Source organism: Calidris pugnax, unplaced genomic scaffold (genome assembly GCF_001431845.1).
Source record: "Calidris pugnax isolate Ruff unplaced genomic scaffold, ASM143184v1 scaffold9, whole genome shotgun sequence".
In the NCBI taxonomy this organism is placed as follows: Eukaryota; Metazoa; Chordata; class Aves; order Charadriiformes; family Scolopacidae; genus Calidris; species Calidris pugnax.
In genome coordinates this window covers 5,415,922-5,440,555 of record NW_015090778.1, presented here as the reverse complement: position 1 = coordinate 5,440,555, position 24,634 = coordinate 5,415,922, and the positions used below count along the sequence as shown (strand labels likewise).

Here is a 24,634-nt window from a genome sequence, read left to right as displayed (position 1 = left end):
AAGATACAATTCCATAAGACAGCACAAGAAATAACCAGGTCAGAATGACTCAAGTGCCACAGAATAGCCAGTTTACTCTGGCTTTGAAGTAGGATAGTATTAAGTGCAGTAATCTTGTTAGGAATAAAGCATCTCCTAAACAAAAATACTCTGTTATACGCAAGGGAGTTTGCTAAACACTGTTTCTTTATCAAGATTTCATTTTCTCTTAAGCTTCCTGGATCATACTGCAGAGTTGCACTGCTGTGTTTTGGGCCATTACAGCCCACAGCTCCAGCTCTAATTACTGCTTGTCGACAAGGCTTCCTATAAAAGGAACTGCATAACCAGTAGGGAATTTACTCTCACCGTTCCTTGACAAAGGCAGCAATTACTAATTCCACCATTTACGAAGGATAATCAAATAACAAAGAGATTTGCTCAAAGCCATGTCGTGAGTCAGTATCAGAGCCAAGCTATTGACTTCTGAGTAACCTGCTCTAATTGCTGCAAATTCATCAGTGAGACTGGAGTGCAGAAACTGAGTAGGAGCCGTAGGACCAGGAACCAAGCATTTATCTATGGATGTTAGTATCTACCTGAATATAGAATTCCCACAACCAAAACAGCATTGCTGGTTTACAGATGATGAAAGTGAGGATTGAAATAATGCCCTATAAATCAGGGAGCTATTGAGAAAAGAGGATTTGAAGGAAAGCGGACCAAAAAAGCTGCATATTTTTTCTTCTCCAGCCTGACTTAAAGATTTAAACTCTAAGCAAAACTTTATAAATAGTAAAATAGTATTTGATTTTTAAAACAGATCAATACATCAGCTATAAACAGCAAGTTTATCCTCAGCATTTTAAAATAGAACATTTTACAACTTAGCTAGGTACAGTTCATCCATGTACATAAGAAAAGCAGCTCCCTCTGTTCCAGTCCTCCCCAAGTGAGATACAGGGAACTAAGCGAGCGAGAGGGAACACAGGGAGATGCTTCAAGAGACAGTGCAGGGAGAACCGAGGGCTGAGTCCTACAGACTCCTACTGCCTTCAGCTCTGCCAACACCTCCCACGCCAGCATAGTTTTATAGGAATTATCAAGGTTAATACTTTTGGTTTTGAAAATACTTCACAGAAGCTCTAGCTTAATGGCCCTGTATTTTAAACGACCTATTTTGGCCAGAAGCTCTCCATAGCTCAAATATTCATGGAAGACAAGAGAAGCAGCCCACGTACGTTCTACATGTGCAAAGGCACAGAAGGGTCCTCGGGGACAGCTGCCAGACTGCTGCATATCATTGCACTTGGTGGATTTGTAGATCTAAGAACGGGGAAAAAAGAAACAAAACAAAACAAACCAGACATGAATGGGAAAAACCAGTGACCAGCAGCTCAGGTACAAAAGTACTTCAGAGAGACTCAACAGCAAGATAGGAACACGGATAAAAGGCGCAGAGGCCAGCAGAGCTCAGGGTGACCATTTCACTGCTTTGCTTCAAAGAAAGGAAAACCCACTCTAGTTACAGAAACACCAGAATATGCCCATTGCAGCTAAGCTCACCCAAAGACCAACCCATCACACATCAGCTCACCCAAAGGTCACCATTTGCCATAAAGTCCCTCAGTCTCACTGGAAGCTCCATGGATATTACAAATGGTAAAAGGTAGGAAAAAAAAGAGGTGACAGATGAGAGCACAGAAAGCTACAGCCACACGTTTGCAAGGAAAATAACAAACCGTTGACAATGATTGTAGGAAATGGATTATTCCCCTTCCCCCCAGTTTGACAGGCGGTGACAATGGTTACTTTGCCGATACAGGCCCAACAAAGCTTTTCAACACTGTAACATGAAGCAGACTAGGACAAGGTCTTAATTACACTTTTTGTAAGGATATTGGAATTCTCTTGGCTCTCAACTAAGAGCCTTGTGCCTTTCAGCACCAGTTCACGGGTGTCTATGGTTTAGAGCGATCGTCATCAACCAAGATTTTTTCCTCAAGGAACCAGGTGCTGGATGCTCACCTGCAAACCCACATCATGCTTTCAAAAGGACCCCCATATATGAGACTGCTCTTACACTGGAGTTTCCCCCTACTTTTCTTACCTCCTCCCATGTTGCCTACCTAATGAAAAGGTACCCTTGTCAAGCAGCTGAACTTCAGCTTACTTCCAACATGCAGTTTCTCTGTACCCCAGGTCCATGCTGCAAGCAGCCCTCCCAGCTGGCACACTAATTTACTTTGTGAGACTGGAAGGCTTTTGCTCCTCTAGGCAGACACCAAACCGAGTGAGCAGGTTACTGTACCTCTGGGTGGAACTGCTGTTCTGTGCGAGTGTGGCAGTATTGGCATGAGTCTCCATTTTCACACTTACTGGGATCTCCCCACTCATCTCCATGTTTCACACTGGGACATGGCGAAGATCTGTGTAAAAAAGGTAGCAGGAGAAACGTGCTTTGAACTTTCCTTCCTCACTCGAGAGGCAGGTTTGGCTGTCCACCCTCTGCTGTACAATCTGTTTGGCTGGCTGCTGCTCCTCCAGCCCCCACATCATCTTCCCCCCTTCCAATTTCCCAAAGAGAGAAGCATGGCTTAGCTCTCCATCTGAAACTGAATGCAACCTGAACCAACAATATTAGCAGCTGATGTGATTAGCGTCAGAGATGCTGGGTCTGGTTTCTGTTTTGGAACTGTACATTCATAGAAAGTTAATAAGTTAATTGGCTAATCCTAAAACACATAATACCCTTACAGTGGTATGTTTCCAGGGTTATAGTATGGCCACGTGGAAAAGAAGCTGAGTCAGGTCACTGGGGAAAAGGCAAGTCCATTTTATTTCTCCCAGCCAGGAACAGTTCTTTTTCCCAGGTCTGAATTTTTGTGGTGACCTACTTCCCCTGCTTTTTATGCTCTTAACCATTCCCTCACACAACAGCAGAGGGAAGCAGATAGCAGCAGCAGAGCCTGCATGAAAGGCAGCCACATCAGCTGGGGGTGGGGAAAGCAACACAGAAATGAGTGGAAATCAGGAGGGGAGCAGCTTTCCACTCTTCCCTTCCCAAAGGACCCAGGCACAGGCAGAAAGAACACGGCTGCTGCCCGAAGACTGGCTTAGTGTTTCTGTTTCTCCTGAAATTTGGGGTAATGTTCCTTTGTTTTGTTTTTTTTTATTATTATTATTTTTTATTACAGGATTTCAGTGCCAATTCCAAAATTTCTGTGAATGTTGGGGGTGGGGAAGGGAAGTGAGAACATCCCTGGTATTTTCTCTCCTGGCTTTCTGGTCTGCTCTTATGTTTTTCAAAAAGGAACTAAGGAAAAGCCCCACTGAGACCGCAACAAAAGCTCTGTTGTGTTGGAGGAAATGAGGGCCTATAACTTGGATGAAATGCGTCGAGGGAGACGCAGCACGCTGAAAAATCCAGCGACAGCTGAGTGACAGGAACACCCCGGTGTCTCTAAAGCAGAGTCTTTAGCAGCTGGTTAGGAATGCATGTCCAGCTACAGCACTGGTCACACCGTGCCTCACGATCCCCATCACCAGGCACACACAACAAGCAGCTTGATGATTCAGAACCCTTTACCATGAAAACACTGCTGTGTGAGTTTGTTTCTAGATGGGGATTAAAACTCGCTTTTCTTTTCTTTTTCTTGCACCACTTTCTAAAGCAGGAGTTTATATGGTAAGCGGGAGCCAGACACAGGTTCTGTTTGCCATAAAACCAGAGTTGTAACATGATTTAGCAACAGTCATTTGTTATACTGGTTCCTATATAAAGCAAAACTCTTTGTTTATTTGTTACTCTGTCTCCTAAGCAGAAATAACAGCCCATCACACCTGTCAGTACAGGCCTTGGAGACACAATAAAAACCGATCTAGTGGACAAAATGCTAGATCCTTCATTACAGACTTCTACTGCACCTCAGCACTCAGCTGGGAAATAGAATATCCAGGACTACAGTACCTGTATTTGTGTTTTCTTGGGCTTCTTCTTCTGTCTTTGCTATTGTGGTAGTAGGGACAGGCATAACCCTGGCGACAGAGACGGGGGGGTTTCTTACATTGCTCCGTCTTGTAATTTCCCAACACATACGTTGTATCTGCAAAAGAGGCAACCAGTGAGTGGGAGATGACCATGACCTGCATTCACTATACAGAAGTTTTTGACTTCATGAACACCAGACTTCCCCAGATCCTAAGTGACACTCACCTTGCCACCTCGGCTCCTCACTGAGTATTTTCTCTATCATAGCATGGCTAGCAGCGACCGCAGACTGACCCTCTATGCCACCTTCTGATGTAGTCTGACCATTCTGCAAAGCCTCCATTGCCTGAAGCTCCCTTCGTGGACAGAGTTAAATGAACATACAGACTGAGCAGATGAAGAGACAAATAAATGCGTATAAAAACTGACATTTTGGACCATGGTAACAATTCCTAAGTGGGTGCATTTCATTCATGCATTTTTTTTTGTCAGAACCTCTTCAGTCAAACAGCAACTGCAATTCATGTTCTTTATTCCCTGGGAATTCCAGATACTTTATTTGGACACACGTTCCCCCCATCAGACTCCAAACCACAGCACAACTAGTTTAAAGTGTGGCCCCCTCCTCCATTTGAGTGTCCTCCCTGCAGATTTTGCAGCACTGGGAAGGGATACATCACCATCAGTCTAACATTAAGTTTTTCACACCTTCAATCATCTGACTTTCCATTTAGGTACAGAAATTTCCCTTTTCACACAGGGCCTCCACCTCTACCAACCTGATGTCATACACGGGAGAGCGCAGGTCATGGGGCCCGTGAGCGAACGCGCAGTGGACTCCATTCTTGGTGCAGTTTCCCTTGGAGTCTGTCTCGTGGATGCAGATTCCAGTTTTGTAGTAGCGCAAGTGATACCTCCTCTCTGTGTCTCCAGTAGTTCTATGCAAGAAGGGGCACCTGAGGTACAGAAGGAGAGGAAGAACAGTCCAAGTGTAGTCACACAGCTGGTGGACTCACCATTACCAGCAGACATACTGCCGACACAGGATGCTGCAGCTGACACCACCTTTGCTAACTCTGCCCCTTCTCTTATGCTGCACTTTCCAAAGCTACACAGAACCCCTAAAACTGTCACCACACAGTTTATAATAGTTTCCCTCCCGAAAAGACAAGCCGGCAGCAGGTTATTATTCTAGCCTAGTGACTGCCAGGGATCTGGAAAAGAGCAAGGACGCTGTCAAGGCGTTCTGATATCCAAGCCATGATTGAGGGGACATCACATGGCACACAGTATTTCCTCAGCAGCCCATCTAGACTTTGTGCTGTTACTGTTTCCTGCTGATGCACTCCAACAGGGCTGCGAGAGTCTATCTATAGCCAGATGCATCCTTCATGCAGAGCACGGGACAAGAAAGGAGAATTACAACACTGCTATTTTAATTTATGTTTTGTTTCCTCTCTTAAACTCAAAAAGAACAATCTACACTGAGAAATAAAAAAAAGAACAAGATGGAATAGGTAAGGTTTAGATATTACAGCATCAAGCTAAAAGTACAAATCAGCAAAGAGTTCTGAGATGGCAACAGTTTTCATTCACTGAGTTTGAGCCAGATACAAACCAGTGATCAAATACCCTATTTCCAGTTCCTTCCAGTTCTCTTTTAACACAGAAGAAAGTATCGAAAACTGAGGCTTCAGGCTGAGGGACTATTCTATTCTACTGTAGTCACAAGATCTTGATTGGGTAAATAAAAAAATATTCTTTTCCTGATAAATAGCATTTTTCTGTGTGTTTACACTGGCACCATGAAAGGGAATTGAAATTCCATCTTTCTATAGCATCTCTATATAAAACAGTCCTTATGTTTGACCACAGTTTGGCTACATTATTTATTCTTCCATATCTGTCAGGGCTGAGGTTCTATTACTGGTTTAACCCTATAATTGCTGGAGTCTGCCAAATCCATCTCTGCTCCAGATAAACTTACTGCAGTCACATGGAGAGAAGTCCCAATAAAACTAACTCTTCCTTATGTTGCATTATTCTGGCTACCCATCTTTCCCTGCTGGCTTCTTAAAAGTTCAGGAAGACTGGCAAGTAACTGCTATGATTCAAAAAGCTGGGGAGAGATAATTCAGGGGGCAGACTAGAGGACAAAGCTCCTCCTCTTTCAGCAATCAGTTAAAAACTTAGCGACCCTGTTAGTGAGCAAGACCTATTATTTGACAGGTCTTGATGCCAAGGCTCATGAGGACAGTGAACGATGCAAGAACTGAATCCCTCTAAACCACCCTCAGTATCATCCCCGCCGCAGGCCTGGAGCACACAGGCTGCTATTACAGATTTGACATCTGTTCCCATGTTCTGTATGTTCCAAAGCTGCTTTACTGCTGACTTGCCTCATCTCTACAAGAACTGGCTGGAATCATCACCTGGACCGATCCCAAAAGCCTGATGCCTGAAAAGCAGGGTGCATCCTTTACTTACTCATCTCCTTCTGGGCAGATTCCTGTGGTCTCGTCATACTTGGTACAGTAAATGTCAGGGCTGTAGTTAAAGGTACCATCCCGGCGGCGGATAGATCTGCGACGACGCTGGTTGACAAAGTGCCAGTGGAAGCAAGTGTAGGGCCGGTGCTGAGTGCACTTGTGCTGCACGAAAAGAGGGCACTGCTCCGTGCGGAACTCCTTCAGGTAACTGCAGGAGGAAAGCCAAAAGCAGGAGATTAGAGCCAGGACGCTGGTCAGAGGCAATATCCAACCACCCCGCAGAGCCCAGGTCAACCCCGGCCACATCCATCCCCGCCATGCCCACTCCCTCCCCTGCTTTCCCCCCCAGTAACAGACTGGGAGGTGCTGGCTGGCTGTAAGGGGAAGATACCAGTTACAAGGCCACAAACATCAATGCTAACAACAGCCGAAATCACTTTCTATTGTGCCTTTCGGTATCAGTTTGATGAAGAAGAGGCTTTTCATGAGTTTGAGAGAAAGCAGAACTCTTAACTACCTTTTTATCCATTTCTATCTCTAGATCTGAGATCTATCTGGGCAAAAAGGGGTTTCCTTCCTATATGTTCAGTTTTAAAAAAAACAAAACAAATTACACTTCCCTTTTCCTTCCTATATGTTCAGTTTTAAAAAAAAAACAAAACAAAAGACACTTCCTTGTAGCCATGTTTAAAGCTTCAAGTTACTGAGAGAATGATTTTTTTTAAAAGACTCCTTCATGCCTTGTCCTCCTGGTTTAACTCAGCTCCTTCAGTACACAGTCGACTATGAAATTAAAGTGAATCAATTTCTCTCTTGCAATCTTCTGAATTCAGGACTCGGTCTTGAGAAGTGAGATAACTATCCTCGAATTCCTGCACGTTTATGTTGCTTTAATTTTAATACGTAATTCTCTGGAAGTACGTGCCTTCTTTTATCCTGAGAACTAAAGAAGTCACAAGCTTTTATTTGTGACACTAATAACACTCTCTAAACCCAGATTGTAGAGGATTACAAAATGGTTTAGGTCAACATAATGATCTGACTGTGATCTGTGTGTAGGTGCTTACAAAATCCACGCTGCCCGAAACCCACTACGTGCCCTGTATTTATAGGGAACGTATGAACAGTTTGAGGAGTTCAGACCCAAATCCCACTGGGCTGGGTCCCAGGGACACCTCCGAAAACATCGCAGACAGCCCAGAGCAAGCAGCCATGGGGCAACTGCCTCCCACAAGAAGTCACATTCTGGTCTCTTATGTTTAGAGGTGAGTTTAAACAGAGAGAAATAAGATTTGTCAGTCAAACTCAAAATGCTAGTGTTCTGCTGGAAGCAACAGGACCATCCAACAGCAGATACAGACTCATTTCAACAGCGTATGTACTCCGAGGCAACAAAACGGAGTAGAGAAACTCATCAAGTATTCATTCCCATATCAGACAATCTTTCTATCCTGTTTCTAAACAAATGGAAAGATGTCTAATGCCCAAAGATGTATTTACAGATAATATCATCATGCCAGATTCATTCCAAAAGCAACATCTGTAAATAAAGCCTCCTTTCCTCTTTACCCCTGGCTGAAGAGAAAGCCTCAGGAAAATGCACAAATTCAACCAAAGTGGTTTCATTTGTTTGCTATGAAGAGAGAATATCACTGAGCAAGAGCTTTCTGACGTTGGATTTTCCAAGCATGAAAGGATAAAAGCTCTTCCTCCTCTTCAGCCTCCAAATAGATGAGGTTTGCAGGTTCCACTGCTTTGCTCAGGGCTGGAGAGGCTCCGCAGCCGCTGTGAGCCCTTTGCAACCCCAGCCCATCCGTCCCCTTCAACCCAGCACGGCCGGAACAGTATCCGCATTGGGGCCCAAGGTTTAACATCAGAAAAAGCAGAGCCAGCTGCAGAAACGGGTCTGTTTGCAGTAGGTGAGGGCTAACAAATCACTCTGTTCCTTTCCACTTTTAAAAAGCCGGCTCCGTTCAAACGGAGATCCCTGCTCCAACCACAGCAGCAGTTCCTCTGAAAACTGAACGCCACAGTAAAATTAATCCATTCTTGAAAAGCTTTCTAAGCTGTTGGACCAAGTACAGTTGTAAAAGGTGGAATTCCAGAGATTATTTTATCTTATCAGCGCGCTAATAAGACTTAGAACAAAAGTGACTGTAACGACATTTAGGTCAGAAAGTGAATTAAGTAAACTTAAGCAGCGTGATACTTAGTATGCTGTCCGGAGATACTCTAGAGTCACCAACCAGACCCTTCCATACATCTCCACGTACACCTCAGAGACATGAGCTTTATGTTACTCCCATTTTACATCCGGAGAAACTGCAAAACAGCTGGCTAGGTGCCCCAGCCAGTCTCATACAGCAATTGGAGTCAGAAATAGAAACCAAGGGCATTTAAACTTCTCTGACATCACTGAAGTGAGTTCTGGGCTTCATTTGAAGAACAGCATCCCAAACCTCCTCAGTGCTCTGGGTATCAACCGGTACCCCTCAACCTGGGTATCGAGCCCACCAATAGCAATAGGCATGTATGAAACGTTGTTAAAAAACCTAAAATTTAACAACTGCGCAATCAACGGAGCTGAAACAGCTTCCCTTTAGCAGTAGAGTTTAAAAACGCACACACTGAATAGGGATTTTGGTCTCTGGAGTGTCAATTGTTGCTGAAGAGCATTTGAAAATTAATTGCATTTCATGATTGGCTAAATTCCCTGGAGAAACATTTATTATAATGTAAATGAGAGATAATTACATAAGTAAATGGTTCACCTGAAAAGTGTTTAACACCTAACTTGCTTCATCAGAAACTCATTCTTTAATGCTGTCTATTAAATAAATGATCTCTCACTCTTAATTTCAAAGCAAGTCCTGCAAACAGGTACCATTGAGCTCCGCCACACATTAACTGTGCATGATCACCTCTGCAATAGACCCAGCAGAGGGAGAGTTGTCACATTAACTCAGTCATTTCAAGCCTTTCAATCACTGCTTTGGGTTTTTGTTTTTTTTTTTTCAAGCCACTACAACATTTTAAATCACTCTCCTCCACAATAGCCTGAATGGTAAATTGCTTTATAGGCCTTTATTTTCCTGATCCGTGAAGCGAGTTTTGGCTCCTCCGGGAGAACATGGACCACTCAACCAGCCACTTTGTATTAAAATATATGAAAGGCATCTAAACCACATGTGTTTTGGGAACATAGAAAGGATACACAGACCGCACTACCGCAACGTGATGGCTCACAAAGCGGAAAGCTATTAATATTTCAGTAGCCTCTTTGCAAAAGCTCTAAACAGAAACGCAGAAAACACTGTCATGACAGATTCTTCTGGTGTCAATGGTCTCTATAATTTATTTTTTTTCCCCAGAACAGCTGAGAAAAGGAATTTTTGAATGACCCTTGAAACTGAAAACATGTTGATAACTGGTACACATTTCACAGCGTGTCAGCCAAACGCTGTGTCTGTACAGGAAGAGGAAATCCAGCAATGATAACTTACATTTCTCAACTGCTCTCTAAAGATCTCAGGAAACTCTACAGCCCCTACATGACAGGCAGGAGAATTATTAGCCCCATTTTATATAGGAGTTACTTCTATATTTATTAAAGGAAAAAAAAAAATTAAACTAGTCAGTTCCGTGTTGGTCTACTTTACATGCACTTTCTTTCATGTGTGTATATGCCATACTTTCAAACCCATATAATTTTTATTTTTTTTTTTTAAAGTGGAAAGCATATAACGTGGTCATCTTCTGATAATGCATTAACATCAACAGCAACACCCGTGTTCCTGGAGGAAATGTTATCATTTATGAGTTCTAAACAAAGACAAATGCAATTCTAAACAAATAGGACTAGACTGGCCAGAACAATGTAGATCAAAGTCCCCAGGCTGAATTGAACTTGTTGCTGAACAGGATGGACACTGCTGCAAATGAAAGCTTATCTCACTAGGAAGACAAGAGGAGAGGTTCTTAAGATTTAAGTTTTGGGAACTCCCACAGACTGACAGCAGCTGCAAAGCATTAGAAAAAAACCCAATGCTACTTCGCTGAAGTTCCACTTCCTCTGGGGTGGGCTGTGGGAAGGGGCAGTAATTACTGGCCGCAAGAATTGATGCTGGCACAGGAACTGCTTGCTGTCTTTAATTGCCAGTGGCAGCTCAACTCTCCAGGGCAGGGCAGCAAGTGTTTACATCTGCAGTTGTAATTGCAGCTGGTTCCCCCTCTGCCCTGGAGGAATCCAGCCCTGAACTGCTTTGGGAGCTGCAGAAAAAAAAAAAAAAAGAGATGAACAGGGTGGAGGGAAAAAAAAAATTAAAAAAAAAAAAAATATTGTATTTCCAAACACCACCACAAAAAAAAAAAAAAAAAAAAAAGAAGAGAAACCAAGAAGAAACTTAACCTAGAAGCTTCGTTTTTAAACTCAACAATTGCAGCCTTGTCCTGGTCACATCCATTGGCTGCTGCTGTGGAGATCCCTTGCTTTGCTGGCCCTGTTGACAGCCGGAGCGCTCGGGCAGCGCAGCACGGGACGATACCTGCATCCACACCGCGGGCCAGGGCTGCAAACTTCCTGCCAAACCTGACGTCAGTCACGCACGCAGCGGCGTGAGCTCAACTCAGGAAAATGTGCTGGTAATGCACGAAGACAGCTGAGCTCTAAATGCCTCGTTAAAAGCCTTACCCCAAGCTCCCTGAAGTCACCAGGAGATGCACACTGACGCCAAGAGAGAAGTCTCTGCTTTGTAACACAGGGATCGGGAAGACTGGAGGGAAAAATAATACTGAGGAACATGGAAACAAAAGAATTGAAACCAACTCTTCCAAACCCTTGCTGCTCTCATAACTCAAAGCCAGCCCCCCCCTTTGCTTCCAACACCCCCTGCACTATTTGAAATCTTTATGTAGGCTCCAAGACCAGCTCCCTCCTTTGCAGCCTTCCTTGCTCCTCCCAGTCAATCCCCTTTCTGCAAAAATTCCTTTCGGGCTCAAAGAGAACGCGGAGGCTCATAAACAGGATCTGAATCTTCTGCAGCAGTACAACATCAGAGAGAAAACCATTAGATAATTGTTTGGCTAATCCAGACTAAATCACTGTCTGTAAATGTAGGACAATAGTGAGATCTAACACCGCTCTCATCTAGATTTCGCGTACGTGTGGGTGTGTGTTTACACCCATGAAACTATGCTACAGCACCCTTCGGAAAGGCCCACGAGAAGTGATTGGCACCAGTGCTGTTGATCTGGTTTTAGACCAGTGTAAACTACAGACACCTTCTACAATAGCAGGCAGGTCCACGATCGAAGCACTGGTCACTGTCAGAGGGCTCCAGCCCTCCAGTTGCTCTTTGGTCACGAGGAAAGTAACCCAGAGAAGGCAGCCCAGGGGCCATTCAGACTCCACACACTCTGGTCTTCTCCATAAAGTCCAGCCTTCAGTATTAGGAATTACTACATCAGGGCTGTATAAAAATTCGTAGTACTAGTTACTGTCCAAAAGAGCCCACAGAGGCAAATCTAAGAAAAAAAAAAAAATCTACAAATGAAGTGATTGGTTGTATTTTTTTTTTTTTTTTTTTTTTTTCAAAGCAAGGCTTAAGTTCCTGATAAGATTTCAGATATCAGGAAGAAAATGCTCATGTGCCATTACCATTTATTTTAGCCCTGTCTGCCTTCTCTCAGCAGAGGATCACACTGGCAAAGACACCATTTCATCGGCACAAGAGTACGCAGGAATACAGGGGACTTTTGCTGGCACTTTTGTATCTGTCATGTCCCGCTGTTTCAGACAGGGCTGCATGAGGCCATAGACCTCTTGGTAAAGTTTCAGGTGGTCCCAGTTCACCTCACTTGTAGACAGACATCCCTCCTGAATATTGCAGCCTGAAGGACAGAGGTCACTGCTCTGAGCTGCTCATCAGCTTTCCTTTGCTGGAAGCTCCTATTGGCACCAATCAGTCCAGACAGGAGCCTGGAGAAAGTTTTCCTAATTCAGTTTAAGTCAGAGGAAAAAAAAAAAAAAAAAATCATCAGCTTCACTTTAAAATTAGTGTTTTGAGCTAACATTAATAAAATTACCTGAAGTAAACCAGGGTGTGCTTACCCAACAGACTGCCTGCAAAGCAGACAGCGCTGCAAAACCCAGGAGAAAATATCTAACTGGAGATATAGATGTTTCTAATTCAATAATGCTTATATATTGAAAATATTTTCAAAACTGTTATTTTCTTCTTAAGCTCAAAGAGCCACCCCAACACAAGAGGAAAGGAGCCCATATTTAATCAGCGCTCTAAATTCATTTCACCCTCATAAAATTTTATTGCAGAAGATGATATCAGACACACTTTAAGTAAGAAACCCATGACTCAATTATTTTCTTTTACTGAACTGTGGTATTCCAATTGAAATGAGTCAGTGGTGCATGACAGAATCTACTTATTCCAACAGGATACTCAATAAAAATCCCACTAATGCACCTTTCGTTTAACATATCATTACTGATAGAGAAAAGAGAAGACCCAAGACATACAGCTCTGACATTGCGCAGAAGTTTTTGCTCTTCAGGCAAAGAAGATACTCCAGAGTAAGAAGAAAAAAAAAAACCAAAACCACTGGGATTTAAACAATAGTGTTTTTCCAAATAACTAGTCCAGAATGGATTTTCTGGAATAGCTATTCAATTTTTCCACATTGGCAATTCCCTATAACACACGCACCTCTTAGCAAACCTACAGGGCTACTAGAAGGCTTGGCTTTTCAAGGAATCTCTCAGTGCAGCAAGAAGTCCAGCAGGCTGCCCACCTTGGGGCTTTTGTTGCTTCCAGTCACCAAGGAGTCCAAACTCTCTTAGACAAAAGGTTTGATACCACCATTCCCATGGTGTCTTATAAAATGCTGGCATTTCAATGCAAAGCAAGCTTCCTGACAGGGAACAGAGCCTTCAATTCCAAAGATTTCTTGGGATTTGGGAGAAAAATAGTGAAACAAACAATCCAACTGCCCATGGGTGGGCACAAAGCAACCAAATCCCTGGCTAACAGCTGCAGGCTACCAGCAGCCAGATTTACAGCCTGCCTAAACCTCTGCAAGGAAATGTTTAGCAGCCCTCCAACAAGAGCAGTAGTTAGGACAAGTCTGTTTCAATAAACAATGTGTTTTACTTACTGGCAGATGTCATCTACTATTGAAACAGAGCTTTACACAAATCACTGCAGAATATACACTTTCATACAACAATAACACTTTCAACAAAAATATCGAAGGTTTCCATCTTGATTTCAGGAAAAAGCTCTGACCAGTAACCTTTCCAGGTTCCACCAGTAATTTTTATCACTTACTGTGGTTCACCACTATTGGATATTTCCTTGTTTTCCATACATAATGGCATTTCTCTAAACAACCTCACAGATCTGACCAAACCCTCAAGCTTCACACCAAGGCTTTTGCATATGCTTTGCATCACTTGACATAAAATGCAAACATCTCTCTGGATACATCTCAACAACTATCAGTCTATTTGCCTTTCCATACCCTCAACAGCCAGGTGCAGTTTCGTAAACCTTGAAAAGATTAGATTTAAACCTCAAAGAAAAATATATGGATCACTTTAGAAAAACAAAAGGCTGGTTGTGAATGCAGGGAAGGAGAAAAAGATGAGGAAAAAGTTTCAGTAAGCTCACATCTGTCACGAAGATAGACTTCACATGCCTCAGTGTTTTCTTTATCACCTAAATAAATTGAACCATCAACTGGAAAAAGGTCACACAGCAGACAGCACCGTGTGATTTTAAAGCTGTTAGATTTCCCCTTCTCCATTAGAGCTTGACAATAATGTCAGTCTAAGGGCAAATAAAGAAAGTGAGAGTTGGAGAGACTTATTACACATGCATGGAGTTGGGCTTGTTTGGTTGTGGAGGGGTTTTTTTGGCTTTAGAGTTCATATAACTCATGGTGTATCTTCGTGATCGCAAAGACAACTGCTCACATCCATAGCCCGTATCTCCCCCACTTTTCACTACGCAAAGAGGTATGGAATCACTCACAAGTTTTCCTTTTTCTATGTATCTGATTGATTCAGCAAGTAAAAGTTGAGCCGGAAGCTTCCAAAGAAATGCCAAAGGACAGTGTGTGCTGCAGAAGCTAAAGCACAAACTGGTAGATTACAGAAAGCTCAGGAAAACACACCAACAAGTACAACAGTCATATTCAACAGTAACCCGATCCCTACTGTAACTCTATTTCTGGATCCCGAAGCAGATCATGGGGTGCACAACAATGCAACTAATTCAATTCAGCCGCGAGGAAAGAACTATCTTCTACCCAGACTTTAAAGATAAGAACTTTTAACTGAGTGACCGCAAAAGTCCAGGCTATAAATAACACGCATTGGCAACTATCAGAAACGATGGGGACATTTTTCAATGAAAAGGAAAATGTCAGGCACAAACAGTTGTGTCCTGTCTGCACTGAAAAAATGAAGGAAAGACAAAGAGAGATGCTACAGCGTGGTGCCAGCCCAGCACGGCAAGACAGCCTCGCACCGGTTTCAGGCAAACATTATTTGGTTCCCACAGTTATAGCAAAAACGGCTTTGTTTGGAGAGAAATCCCATGTTGTAGCTAAATAACTCACCAACGCTCTGTCTTGATGAGGAAAGAAAAATCAATAAAATGAAAATTTATTACCAGCCAAGACACAAGCCGCGCTGACTTACAGTTGTGTTCAGTCCATGGGTGTCAGGGAAAGAGGTGCTTGTTCCGACTCCCCTCGAGCTGGGCATCCCATCATCTTCACACACATCAAGTTATGTCATTCAAACCCCACGAATAAAACTATTTGAGTCAGTTTTTTGGCAGCGTGCTCTCTTTAAAAAGGCATAAACTTGTTGCATCAGTGGACCATGAAATGTATATGACCAAGCCATACCAATAAAATCCATCCTAAACACAAGTGTTTGTTTACACAGAGCTCCCACCTTTTTAATTAAAACAATCCTAGCACAAGCATATGCAAACATTGAACTGCACTACATTTCATTAAAAGCCGCTCAGCAAGATCCAAAACTCTGCATAAAGTCTTGAGTTTACATTTACATTTCCTTGAGTTTGATCTCTCTTTTTTTTCCCAAATTAATTGGCCATGAATACGTATTACTTGACATGCCCTCAAAATTAACCAAGCGTTTAGACAGCCCATGCAATGTTTTAAAAACACAGCCTTTTTGTTTTTCCAAGTTTAAATGCCATATTTTCAATTTGACACTGCTAGTTCATGTAAACAACACAGCTGTGCCTAAAGCACACCTCCCTGTTTGCAAACAGGGATCACCCCAATCGAGATAACCCCCATCGCTCCGTGTCTTGCTTTCTGCTCCACAAACCATTCAGCTGCCATTAATCCTCCCCTACAGCACCTGTGTAAGTGCTGACTCTACCAAAACAGGATCATATTGAAATAATTATTTTTCAATACCACGTGGGTTGAGCCTAACTGTTACGGTGAAAATACTGGAGCTTACTGCATCCAGACAGCTGTACGCTGTCGAAGGTTTAATTGTCAGCACAATATATCAACATGTGCTCAAACATGAGCAGTTAAATATTTCACTACTAATTACTTCCCAAAAACATCTATCCACAGACTTGTCTATTACTGCCATTTATTCAGTTTATATGCAGATAAATTTTTCTATTGTATTAGCTGGATTGGATAGATGCTGCTTCTTTATCCCAGTGTTAGTGTTTATAGCCTCAGACACATGGAGAACGTCTGCAGAAAGGTGGAGTTAAATGGAGTTAACGTGCATCAGACAATGAATTAAGGTCTGAGTAATACACTGATGTCCTGTGCTGTAACAATTAAAAGTTTCACCTTCCAGTAAAGTTTTTTCACACTGTACTTCTCTCACCATCGACTCAACCACTACCAAAGCCTACCCAGGGCTAGCAACTGTAGAAACAACTAGTGAAGGCTGGGAACAGGGCTGGGCTGTTTTAAAACTTGTGTTACTCACTCTGCTAGTTCCACTAAAACAAAACATCCCACATTCAAGAATTCATAAAAGCTAATTCAGAAAAATATTATTTCCATACAAGCCATTACATAGTTCAGGGTTTCAGTTACAGATTTTTTATGAACATTTTTATGTAGCTAACCTTTAACATCTTGTCTCACAAGAGGTGCTTCAGAAATAGAGCACAGTAGTAGCCTTCCTTCTCCTGACCACGCCAAGAACCCTCATGATTCACCAAACAGCTCGTAGATCAATTGCAGCCCCATACTCACAACAGTTTTAAGACACTACGTGAACTGTTTGAAGGCCTGTACTTACACCGGACCAAAAAAACAGAAAAGCAAAACTCCACAAGAAGGGACAGATCCATAGTGCTCTCATCCAGCCCAAGCTACGTTTGAAAATGAAATAGCATCTGCTTCTCCTCGGGTTAAATGCCAACCAGATTTGCAGCAGCCTTTTTGGAAAGGCTTAGATTTGTGAACAGACATTTTCTGTTGTGAGTTTGAAACAAAACACGGTGATTATCTAACAAGCATGAACCTGCACCCCGTAACACATGTGCCAGCGCAAAGATAAAAGCCAACTCTTACTGGTTGATTTTGAGCAATCAATGGGAGCCATTCAATCGATTTTCTTTTCCGCTCAGCACTCAAACCAGACTTCATCCGTGTCTGCTACAGCCCTGCAGACTCTTTTCGACACTCCATATGGCAGGCAGACCTCAGAATAAGAGTCCTACACGCACCCATAGGCTGGTCCATTATAGGACCCCACACCAGTCTGCGCTTCAGACAGGTATGCTGCCATCGGGACGGGCACCAGCTCTCCACCAAGGGGAAAGCAGTCAAATAAATCCCAGGCTACACACAACTTCTCATTTTCCATTTTGCCTAATCAATACACGATCAAATCTGGTGCCACTCTCAAGATATTTTAAACGTGCAAACAGTTTGGGGTTTTTTCGTTGCTGTAAAGCTGCCCAATTGCCCTGAGGCATCTGCTGTTTTTATTTCTGCCATGATGGTAATGCTCAAGTGCTATTAATGAAAACTCACACTCCACTGAAAGTTAGAGGAGAAAAATCACCTCTGAGCATATTGGGTGTGAACTGACAGCTTCGTTTTGAACTGTGGCGACACGCTGAAGATGAAGGCTAACAAGCAAAACAATATTGACTTTAATTAATTCTGACTTTTTCAGATATTCATCAGGTTATACTTTCAAGTAACTATTTCTCTTTCCATATGTGCATGACTGCTTCTTAATCTAAAGAAGTTCTAGGCATATGATGATAAAAAGCAACCCAACCTTAATTTCTTAACTGTAATTAACAGTGCCATCCTTCTTAATAAGCCAGTATGCTCTACTGAAATGTATTTGCTGGGTTTCACCAACAGACAGCGAAGGATGGCCTAAGATTTTTCCTGTCTGACCACAAGCTTGGTCTAAGTTCCTCTGTCAGCGTTCTGACAACTATATTCAATTAAATATCTCATGACATTTAATAGATAAGAATCAGGTCAGTATGAAGCATTTCAGTGAGCTGGCACTTTTATTGCCATCATTGCGCTTCAGCACTTAAAACTGAAATATTTCTTTCAAAGAAAGCCTCGAACTTACTGTAACAATAACCTTGTAAACCTGAATGAACACTACAGCAGGGTGAGGGTGTGTGTGAGTCAGAGACAGCCTGCAACAAAGCTAAAAAGAAAAGAAATTGTTGGTATTCGTTTTAAGGGAACATTCATTCCAACTGATATTTCAAATGTCAAACTGGTATTAACTGCATCAAGCACTGATCAAAATACACAAGACTGAGATTGCTGAGAAAATTATCAGAAGCATCTAACTTGGCTGTCATCATCAGGTGGAGTTTGAGAAAGTACAAGCCTTCAGCATCTCCCCATGTACCCTTCTGGTGAGGCTTTTGATTGATCCAATACAAAAGACAAACTATCTCTCAAGAAAGCACATGATTTTACCAAAATCTAGTTTAAGGAGTTTTTAAGGAGGAAACTAACGGATCCAATATTTTAAAAGCAATGACAATTAGACACAAAAAAATAATTCTTAGAAACACTTTAGATGTCAGTGATTCCATTAGGCAAAAGGATGGACCAGGTAACTTCTCATTATCTCTTTCAGCCCCATCTCTTGTGCTTTCAGAGATTTATAAAGTTTTTAAAAAGCAAAAAGTTAACAGAAGGAACAAAACACCACCTTAGCATCCACTGAAAATGAACATAGCTCTCAGGGTCCTGACAAGCGGGTTCTCACAGTCCTCAACTCAGCAATTTAAGGCATTATTGTTCCAGTTCTTTATTTTGCTCCTCTCTCAGAAATTACAGCTCCTTATAACGGGGTTAACAGACGAGATCGCGTGCCTGCTCCTGCGCTGCCCCAGTTCACAGCCTGGTGTATTAATACAGTCTACCAGTGACAGTTAGCTCATGCTAATATGGTACACAATAAGTGTGATTAACTGATGGGCTGACACATCCCCTCCCGCCGGGCTGTACAGGGGCAGCAACAGCCAGAAACAGCACGGCAGAGACGCTGCCATGCCCTGCAGGGACACTTTCCGGAGGACACCGGTCAGATCCTTTGTAACAAGAAGGCTGCACACTTCAGCTGCTCATAGAAGTTAGGAAAACTTTATTCTGGTGGAAAAACTAGATGTAAAGACAATAAACTAGTGAATTCCAACAGAATTTTCCTTAAAATAAAGCCATTTTAAATTTTTTCTCCTATGCTGCAAACAATTATCCTATATTCTAGTGTAAGCAATGTATAATAATAAACATAATACGCTCTTTTTTTTTAAATCAAAAAAATTGAAAGAACCATTTTCCAAGTTGGAACACTTCTGCATGACTGAATCCCCCTCCTCTTTCACAGAGTTTTGGGTTTTTGAAATACCGAGCCTGGCCAGACCCAAACTAATTCTGAAAGCGTCAAAGCAGCACACAAAGCTTTTCACTCTGCAGAATATTTAGATGCCACTTGTACAGCAGTTGCCTGTATGTGAATTCCCTCTCACTTTTGATATCCAAAAATACTCACTAAGGGGAAACACAGCAAGCAAACCACAGCTCCAGACCCACTTCGAGATGAGGGAGAAATACCTTATGGCCTCAACAGGCGCGTTAACCAGCAGGACAGGGCAGTGCTGAGTCCATCCCTCAAGCTGGAGGCTTTTCCCACTCATCCTTTGAAGAGCCATAAAATCTAGAGTGGTTTTTTTCAGTGTATGCATTAGGTGGTAAGCACGTACTGCCAAGGCAGCTCTTCCTGTTCACACTCCAGTACTTTTTATTTCCAACTTCCTGTAACTATTCACACCTTCTAATAACAGCTTGTGGTGGACTTGTATGCAGTGAAGTTCATACAAGACTTAAAAAATAGCAATAATAACCATACTTGCCCAATAAGCTGACATTTGCAGGGAACGACCTGGACAACTGCTGGTAAGTCCCTGCTTTAGAAGTATTGACTTATTCTGTGTTTTCCTAACCATCTCCAAAGTTATTACCAAATCTGAAACCTACAAACACATGGTGGTTTTTGTTGTTGTTGTTTTCCGAGTTGTTTGTTTTGGTTTGTATTTTCTGTTCAAACAACAGGGCTAGTTTCTATTTTTGTGTAAGTCCGTATCAGCTTATTGATCTAAGGGTTGTCACCAGTAAAACCAACGCAGAATTAGGGCAACAGTTTGTTATTTTAAGAGTTCCGATGGTTTAAAAAGAACACAAAAGGTTTCTAAAAACAGTTTCAAAAGCTTAATTGTATTTGCCAGGTTGCAAAGACCACCCAATTCAAGCACATCAGAAGTACAATGTAACAGACTATCCAGATGAATGCTACAGGTCCTAGAAGACCAAGCTACTTAGAAAAAAAAGCAACAACTCTGAAAACAGATTAGCTCCACATCTGGTTTTTGGCTTTCTTGCCACAGACAGTCAGTCTGCACATTTGAGATCGATTTGAGATCGTTGGTCCTGCCAGCGATAAGACACTATCCACTGATAAGAAGATAAGGATTACTCTCTGCTACTACAAACGCTTCAAGGTGCATTTTTGTGCCATTCCTTTTGAGTTAGAATTTAAACATACGATTTTGAGATAAATAAGACTGTGCGTGCAAGCTCTTCATTGAAACCTAAGTCCACCTATGATCTTGCTATTTTTATTTCTTCTTCACCCATATTTCCACCCCTGTTCTAATCAGAGCTCCTATTGAAGGCTGGGAAACCACCAGACATGGCACGACTGAAAAACACGCAGGTACAAAAAAGGTCTTTGATTTGAGCTATAACTGAAGCAATTGCACCAACCTGATTTTCACCCCCACTTAAAACGCCCTTCACTCAAGTGCACTCGTCCTTCCACCTCTCAATGGCTGGCACCGAAATGGCTCCAAGATAAAGGTTGGGTGAGTGCAAGCACGACAGCGCGACCAGCCGCGTGGACGCAGCTCTAGCATTACTTACAGGGGACTAATCTTTCAGGAATTTCCCACAATTCCTCCCCCTGTGCAAAAAGAAAGATAAGTTTTGCGTCTTTTACGCTGCAAAGGCCTAACTGCAAAGCTTATCTTGCATTTAGGGGGACAGGATGCTTTCCCAGGCATCTCAGTCCAAACCTCAAGTGAGGGTACAGCCTGTGGGCTCAGGGAAACCTGGACTTTATTTACAGGATGGCTTCTTGTTTTTAATACACACACTCAAGAGAACTCTCTTGAGTGTGCGATGATCTGGGTTATGCCCAACGAATGTGCAACCAAAAGAGTTTATCACCTAAATCAGAGTATTTTCCAAACTGCTTTTGAGCACGTGTGTTTTGAATAGACTAGAATGAAGGCCCTCTTTGTGTTTTATTAAATGGGTTAATTTATCTTCACCCAAATGTTTGCTTTCCTGCAGAGTTATTAAACTGTCTGACTTCCAGGTGAATGCACAGCGAACAAAGGACTGCTCCACTTCCACTTATCTAAATTCTGCCAGATCAATAAACACCCAAGCAGTGGATACAATCTTTACAATTCACAGTTAAAGAGTCCAGTCTGACTGAAAACCAAGGAAGACAGCAACAGGTGACTGGAGAGACCGTACCAAAACAAAACTACACCGCAGCACTCAGTATCTACAGCTCCCAAGTGACTGATCGCTTGCTTTCAGTTTCTTTGAACTCGGCCTCCATCCACATTTGTAGATAACACATTAAAGACAGAGAGAGACACACACAAAAATAACGGTGCCAGCCAGGGCTAAGAAACAGCGCAAAGTCTATACTCAGCTGAGGTTTGACAGCACAAACCCACACCAAATCCACTTCCCACTACGAGCAATCAGCTAAACCCCTGCACAGCTCATCGCCTGGAGCGGATCGAAGCCACACCAGCTCGTGGGGGCCCCAGGAATGAGCCCAACTCACCCCACTCTTCCGAGGAACACACCGACCTCATCCTGCTACGGGAGCCACAGGATCGCAGGGAAGAGCCACACGCAGAAACCTCTAATCCAGCAACCCAGAGAGAACACAACAGCAGTTGTCGGGTATTTCAGTACTCACTTGAATTCTACAAAGGGAATCCCAGATCCCCAGATGAGAAACATGCTATTCATAATTAAATTGTCAAGTTTGGCATCTACCAGAACAATTCGGTCTCCAGGAGCATCTACCTGCACGCTACAGCTGCTGCCAAGGACACAATCAAAGCAGGTTTTTTAGGCTCTTCATCTGCTCACAAATAGTGCCAAAGGTGGGAGATAGCACCAATCATTCCATTTTAATTTTTTTTTCCTTTTTTTTTTTTTTGCTGTACACCTAGAATAAATATAAAGGCTTCCTGACAGAATCTAAAACCGCAGTTCAAACTACCTAAAAATCTCATGTTTTTTTTTTTTTTTGCTGTACACCTAGAACAAATATAAAGGCTTCCTGACGGAATCTAAAACTGCAGTTCAAACTACCTAAAAATCTCACGCAAATAATACTAAGAGTTTAGAAATCGACGCTAATAGGGAAACTGGAACATTTCCTAACAAATACAACCAAAACTTTCCAAGACACAGATCCCCAGCACCAGATTGCCTGTCCCCAGGGAACAGCAAAGTATGCAGATAATTAAGCTTACTTGACTTTACAAGTTGTAACCTTCGTGTCATTTTATGGAAACAAACTATATTTAAGGGGAAAAAAAAAAGGACAAAAATATTTACATTTTGACAACATACAACTTGTTCACATGAAGGACCACCAAATAAGTTCCCATATGTTATCAGAAGGAGGTTTACAGTATGATGTGACCTAGTGTACAAATCCAAGACTTTCAAAGTATGGCTCACATCCCGCTGTCAGCACTCCGCAGCCCCCAAACCCACCCTGCACGTATGGCTGTTCAGCTTCCCCGCGACTGTTTTCACTGAAGTATTTTTAGCATCCATCTGAAAATGCATGTATTGCTCACTGGAAAGAAGCTAATTGCACCATCACCTTTGTTCCAAACTGTCCCATTTTCCTCCTCTGTCCTTTTCAGCTACCACGTCCCAATCTTCCTTCTTCTCCTCCCCTATCTTGAACTCTTTCTTCCACTGTTTCTTTCCTAATCCGTGATATCCTTGTTTCTCCGGTCACGCTTTGCCACGTTATCACCTCTGCCTAGTGTATTTACAATCTCTCTACCTCATCATCTCATCACCTAGGTTCTTTCCACGGTCACACTTTGCCACGTTATCACCTCTGCCTAGTGTATTTACAATCTCCCTACCTCATCGCCTCATCACCTAGGTTCTTTCCACCCCTCTTGCTTTTGACCAATTGCTTCTGTCATTGGTGTCACTCCACCTCCTCTGTACTCCACCTGTACCCTCTTTTACCACTACAGCATCATTCCTAGCAGGCTCTTTCATGTCGCTTTCTCCTATAAAGCTGTCAAACTTTAACCATAGACACCACCAGGAATAGAGGAACCTGCGAGGCTGTGACTTGCCAGCTCCCTGAAGATGACAACAGGATCTTCATGACGGACACAGAACCTAGAGGACCTCATTCTACCATAGACCTGGTATTCTGAACAGCCTGAAGGAAGAGGACATGAAATAGCCTGTGATGCCTGCAGCAGGCATCTGGGTTGTTCAGGTCTGTGCCTCTGCCTTTCCACAGCTCTTTTTATTCCTTGTATCACAGTGTAAATGCAGGGAAGTTCATCACCAACTTTGTGAAAACACAAACTGAAAGAATACAGACCACGCTCCGAACCTGCCCTTCTCATTTTGGGTGGGGGCATCAACACAAGTGAGAGATACGGGCAATTTGTACATTTTTCTCTGTATGCGGACAACACCCTAAAGTGATAAGGCTTGACAGTTCAGCACACATATTTTGTACACAAGGAACAGGCCCAAACTTTTTTAAGGAGGACAGGGAATACCCGACCTGTTTCCACCCATCACACATCCATCACTAGCCCATCCTTCCAGAGACACTGCTCCCTCAACCCACCCTATTGCAAAAGGAGATCAGGGTCTCATGGCCACAACTTCCAACCCAGACAACTTATCGCAGGCCGTGCTCACTCAGCACGAGCTGCAGGAGGTTGTGTACATCCTTGGGACAACGCAGTGAAAGGGTATCTCTTTGCTTAGGAAAGACAGAAACCAGCAAGAAGCTTTCACCGAGGCAGCATCTCCAGCCATGGAGGTGACACCGACTGAGAGGCAACACACACCGACCACCCCTCCTTCACTGAGGCGTCGCGAGAAGAGGCGGGAAGAGGAGAAGCACAATCTCACCAATTTTGTGTAACTGGGGGGATAGGACAGGACATTTCTCACACCCGTGTGTAAAACCCTCCTGTGGCTTCTCTGTGGGCAACGCCTCAAGGAGGCCTGGCCTGATGAGGGACCCTACTTGAGCCACCCCTCACGGAGCGGCTGCACACAAGGTGTGGGGTGACAGGGGCCGGGTCCTCGGGGACAGCCACACAGCACGGCGCCCATCGCCTCACAACGCCTCCCTCCTCCACAGGGGCCCAAGTACCCCCCTCCCCACCCCGGGACGCCGGAGGGAAGGCAGCACCGGGGCGACAGCCCAGCGAGGAGCCCAAGCGCCACTTCCAGGCCTGAGGTGACACACGGCTGGGCCGCGGGGGGG

At 43.2% G+C, this 24,634-nt stretch overlaps 1 protein-coding gene across 1 annotated transcript in view; it reads right to left on the bottom strand.

The window, feature by feature from the left end:
• Window positions 1-24,634, bottom strand: part of UNK (unkempt family zinc finger) — a 45,566-nt gene that overhangs the window by 18,727 nt on the left and 2,205 nt on the right. The window contains exons 4-9 of the mRNA XM_014950033.1: window positions 6,458-6,667; window positions 4,750-4,926; window positions 4,196-4,326; window positions 3,950-4,085; window positions 2,291-2,408; window positions 1,221-1,305 (exon numbers count right to left, since the gene is read on the bottom strand). Of these exons, the coding sequence (XP_014805519.1) occupies window positions 1,221-1,305; window positions 2,291-2,408; window positions 3,950-4,085; window positions 4,196-4,326; window positions 4,750-4,926; window positions 6,458-6,667 (857 nt within the window). The remainder of the gene's footprint in view (window positions 1-1,220; window positions 1,306-2,290; window positions 2,409-3,949; window positions 4,086-4,195; window positions 4,327-4,749; window positions 4,927-6,457; window positions 6,668-24,634) is intronic.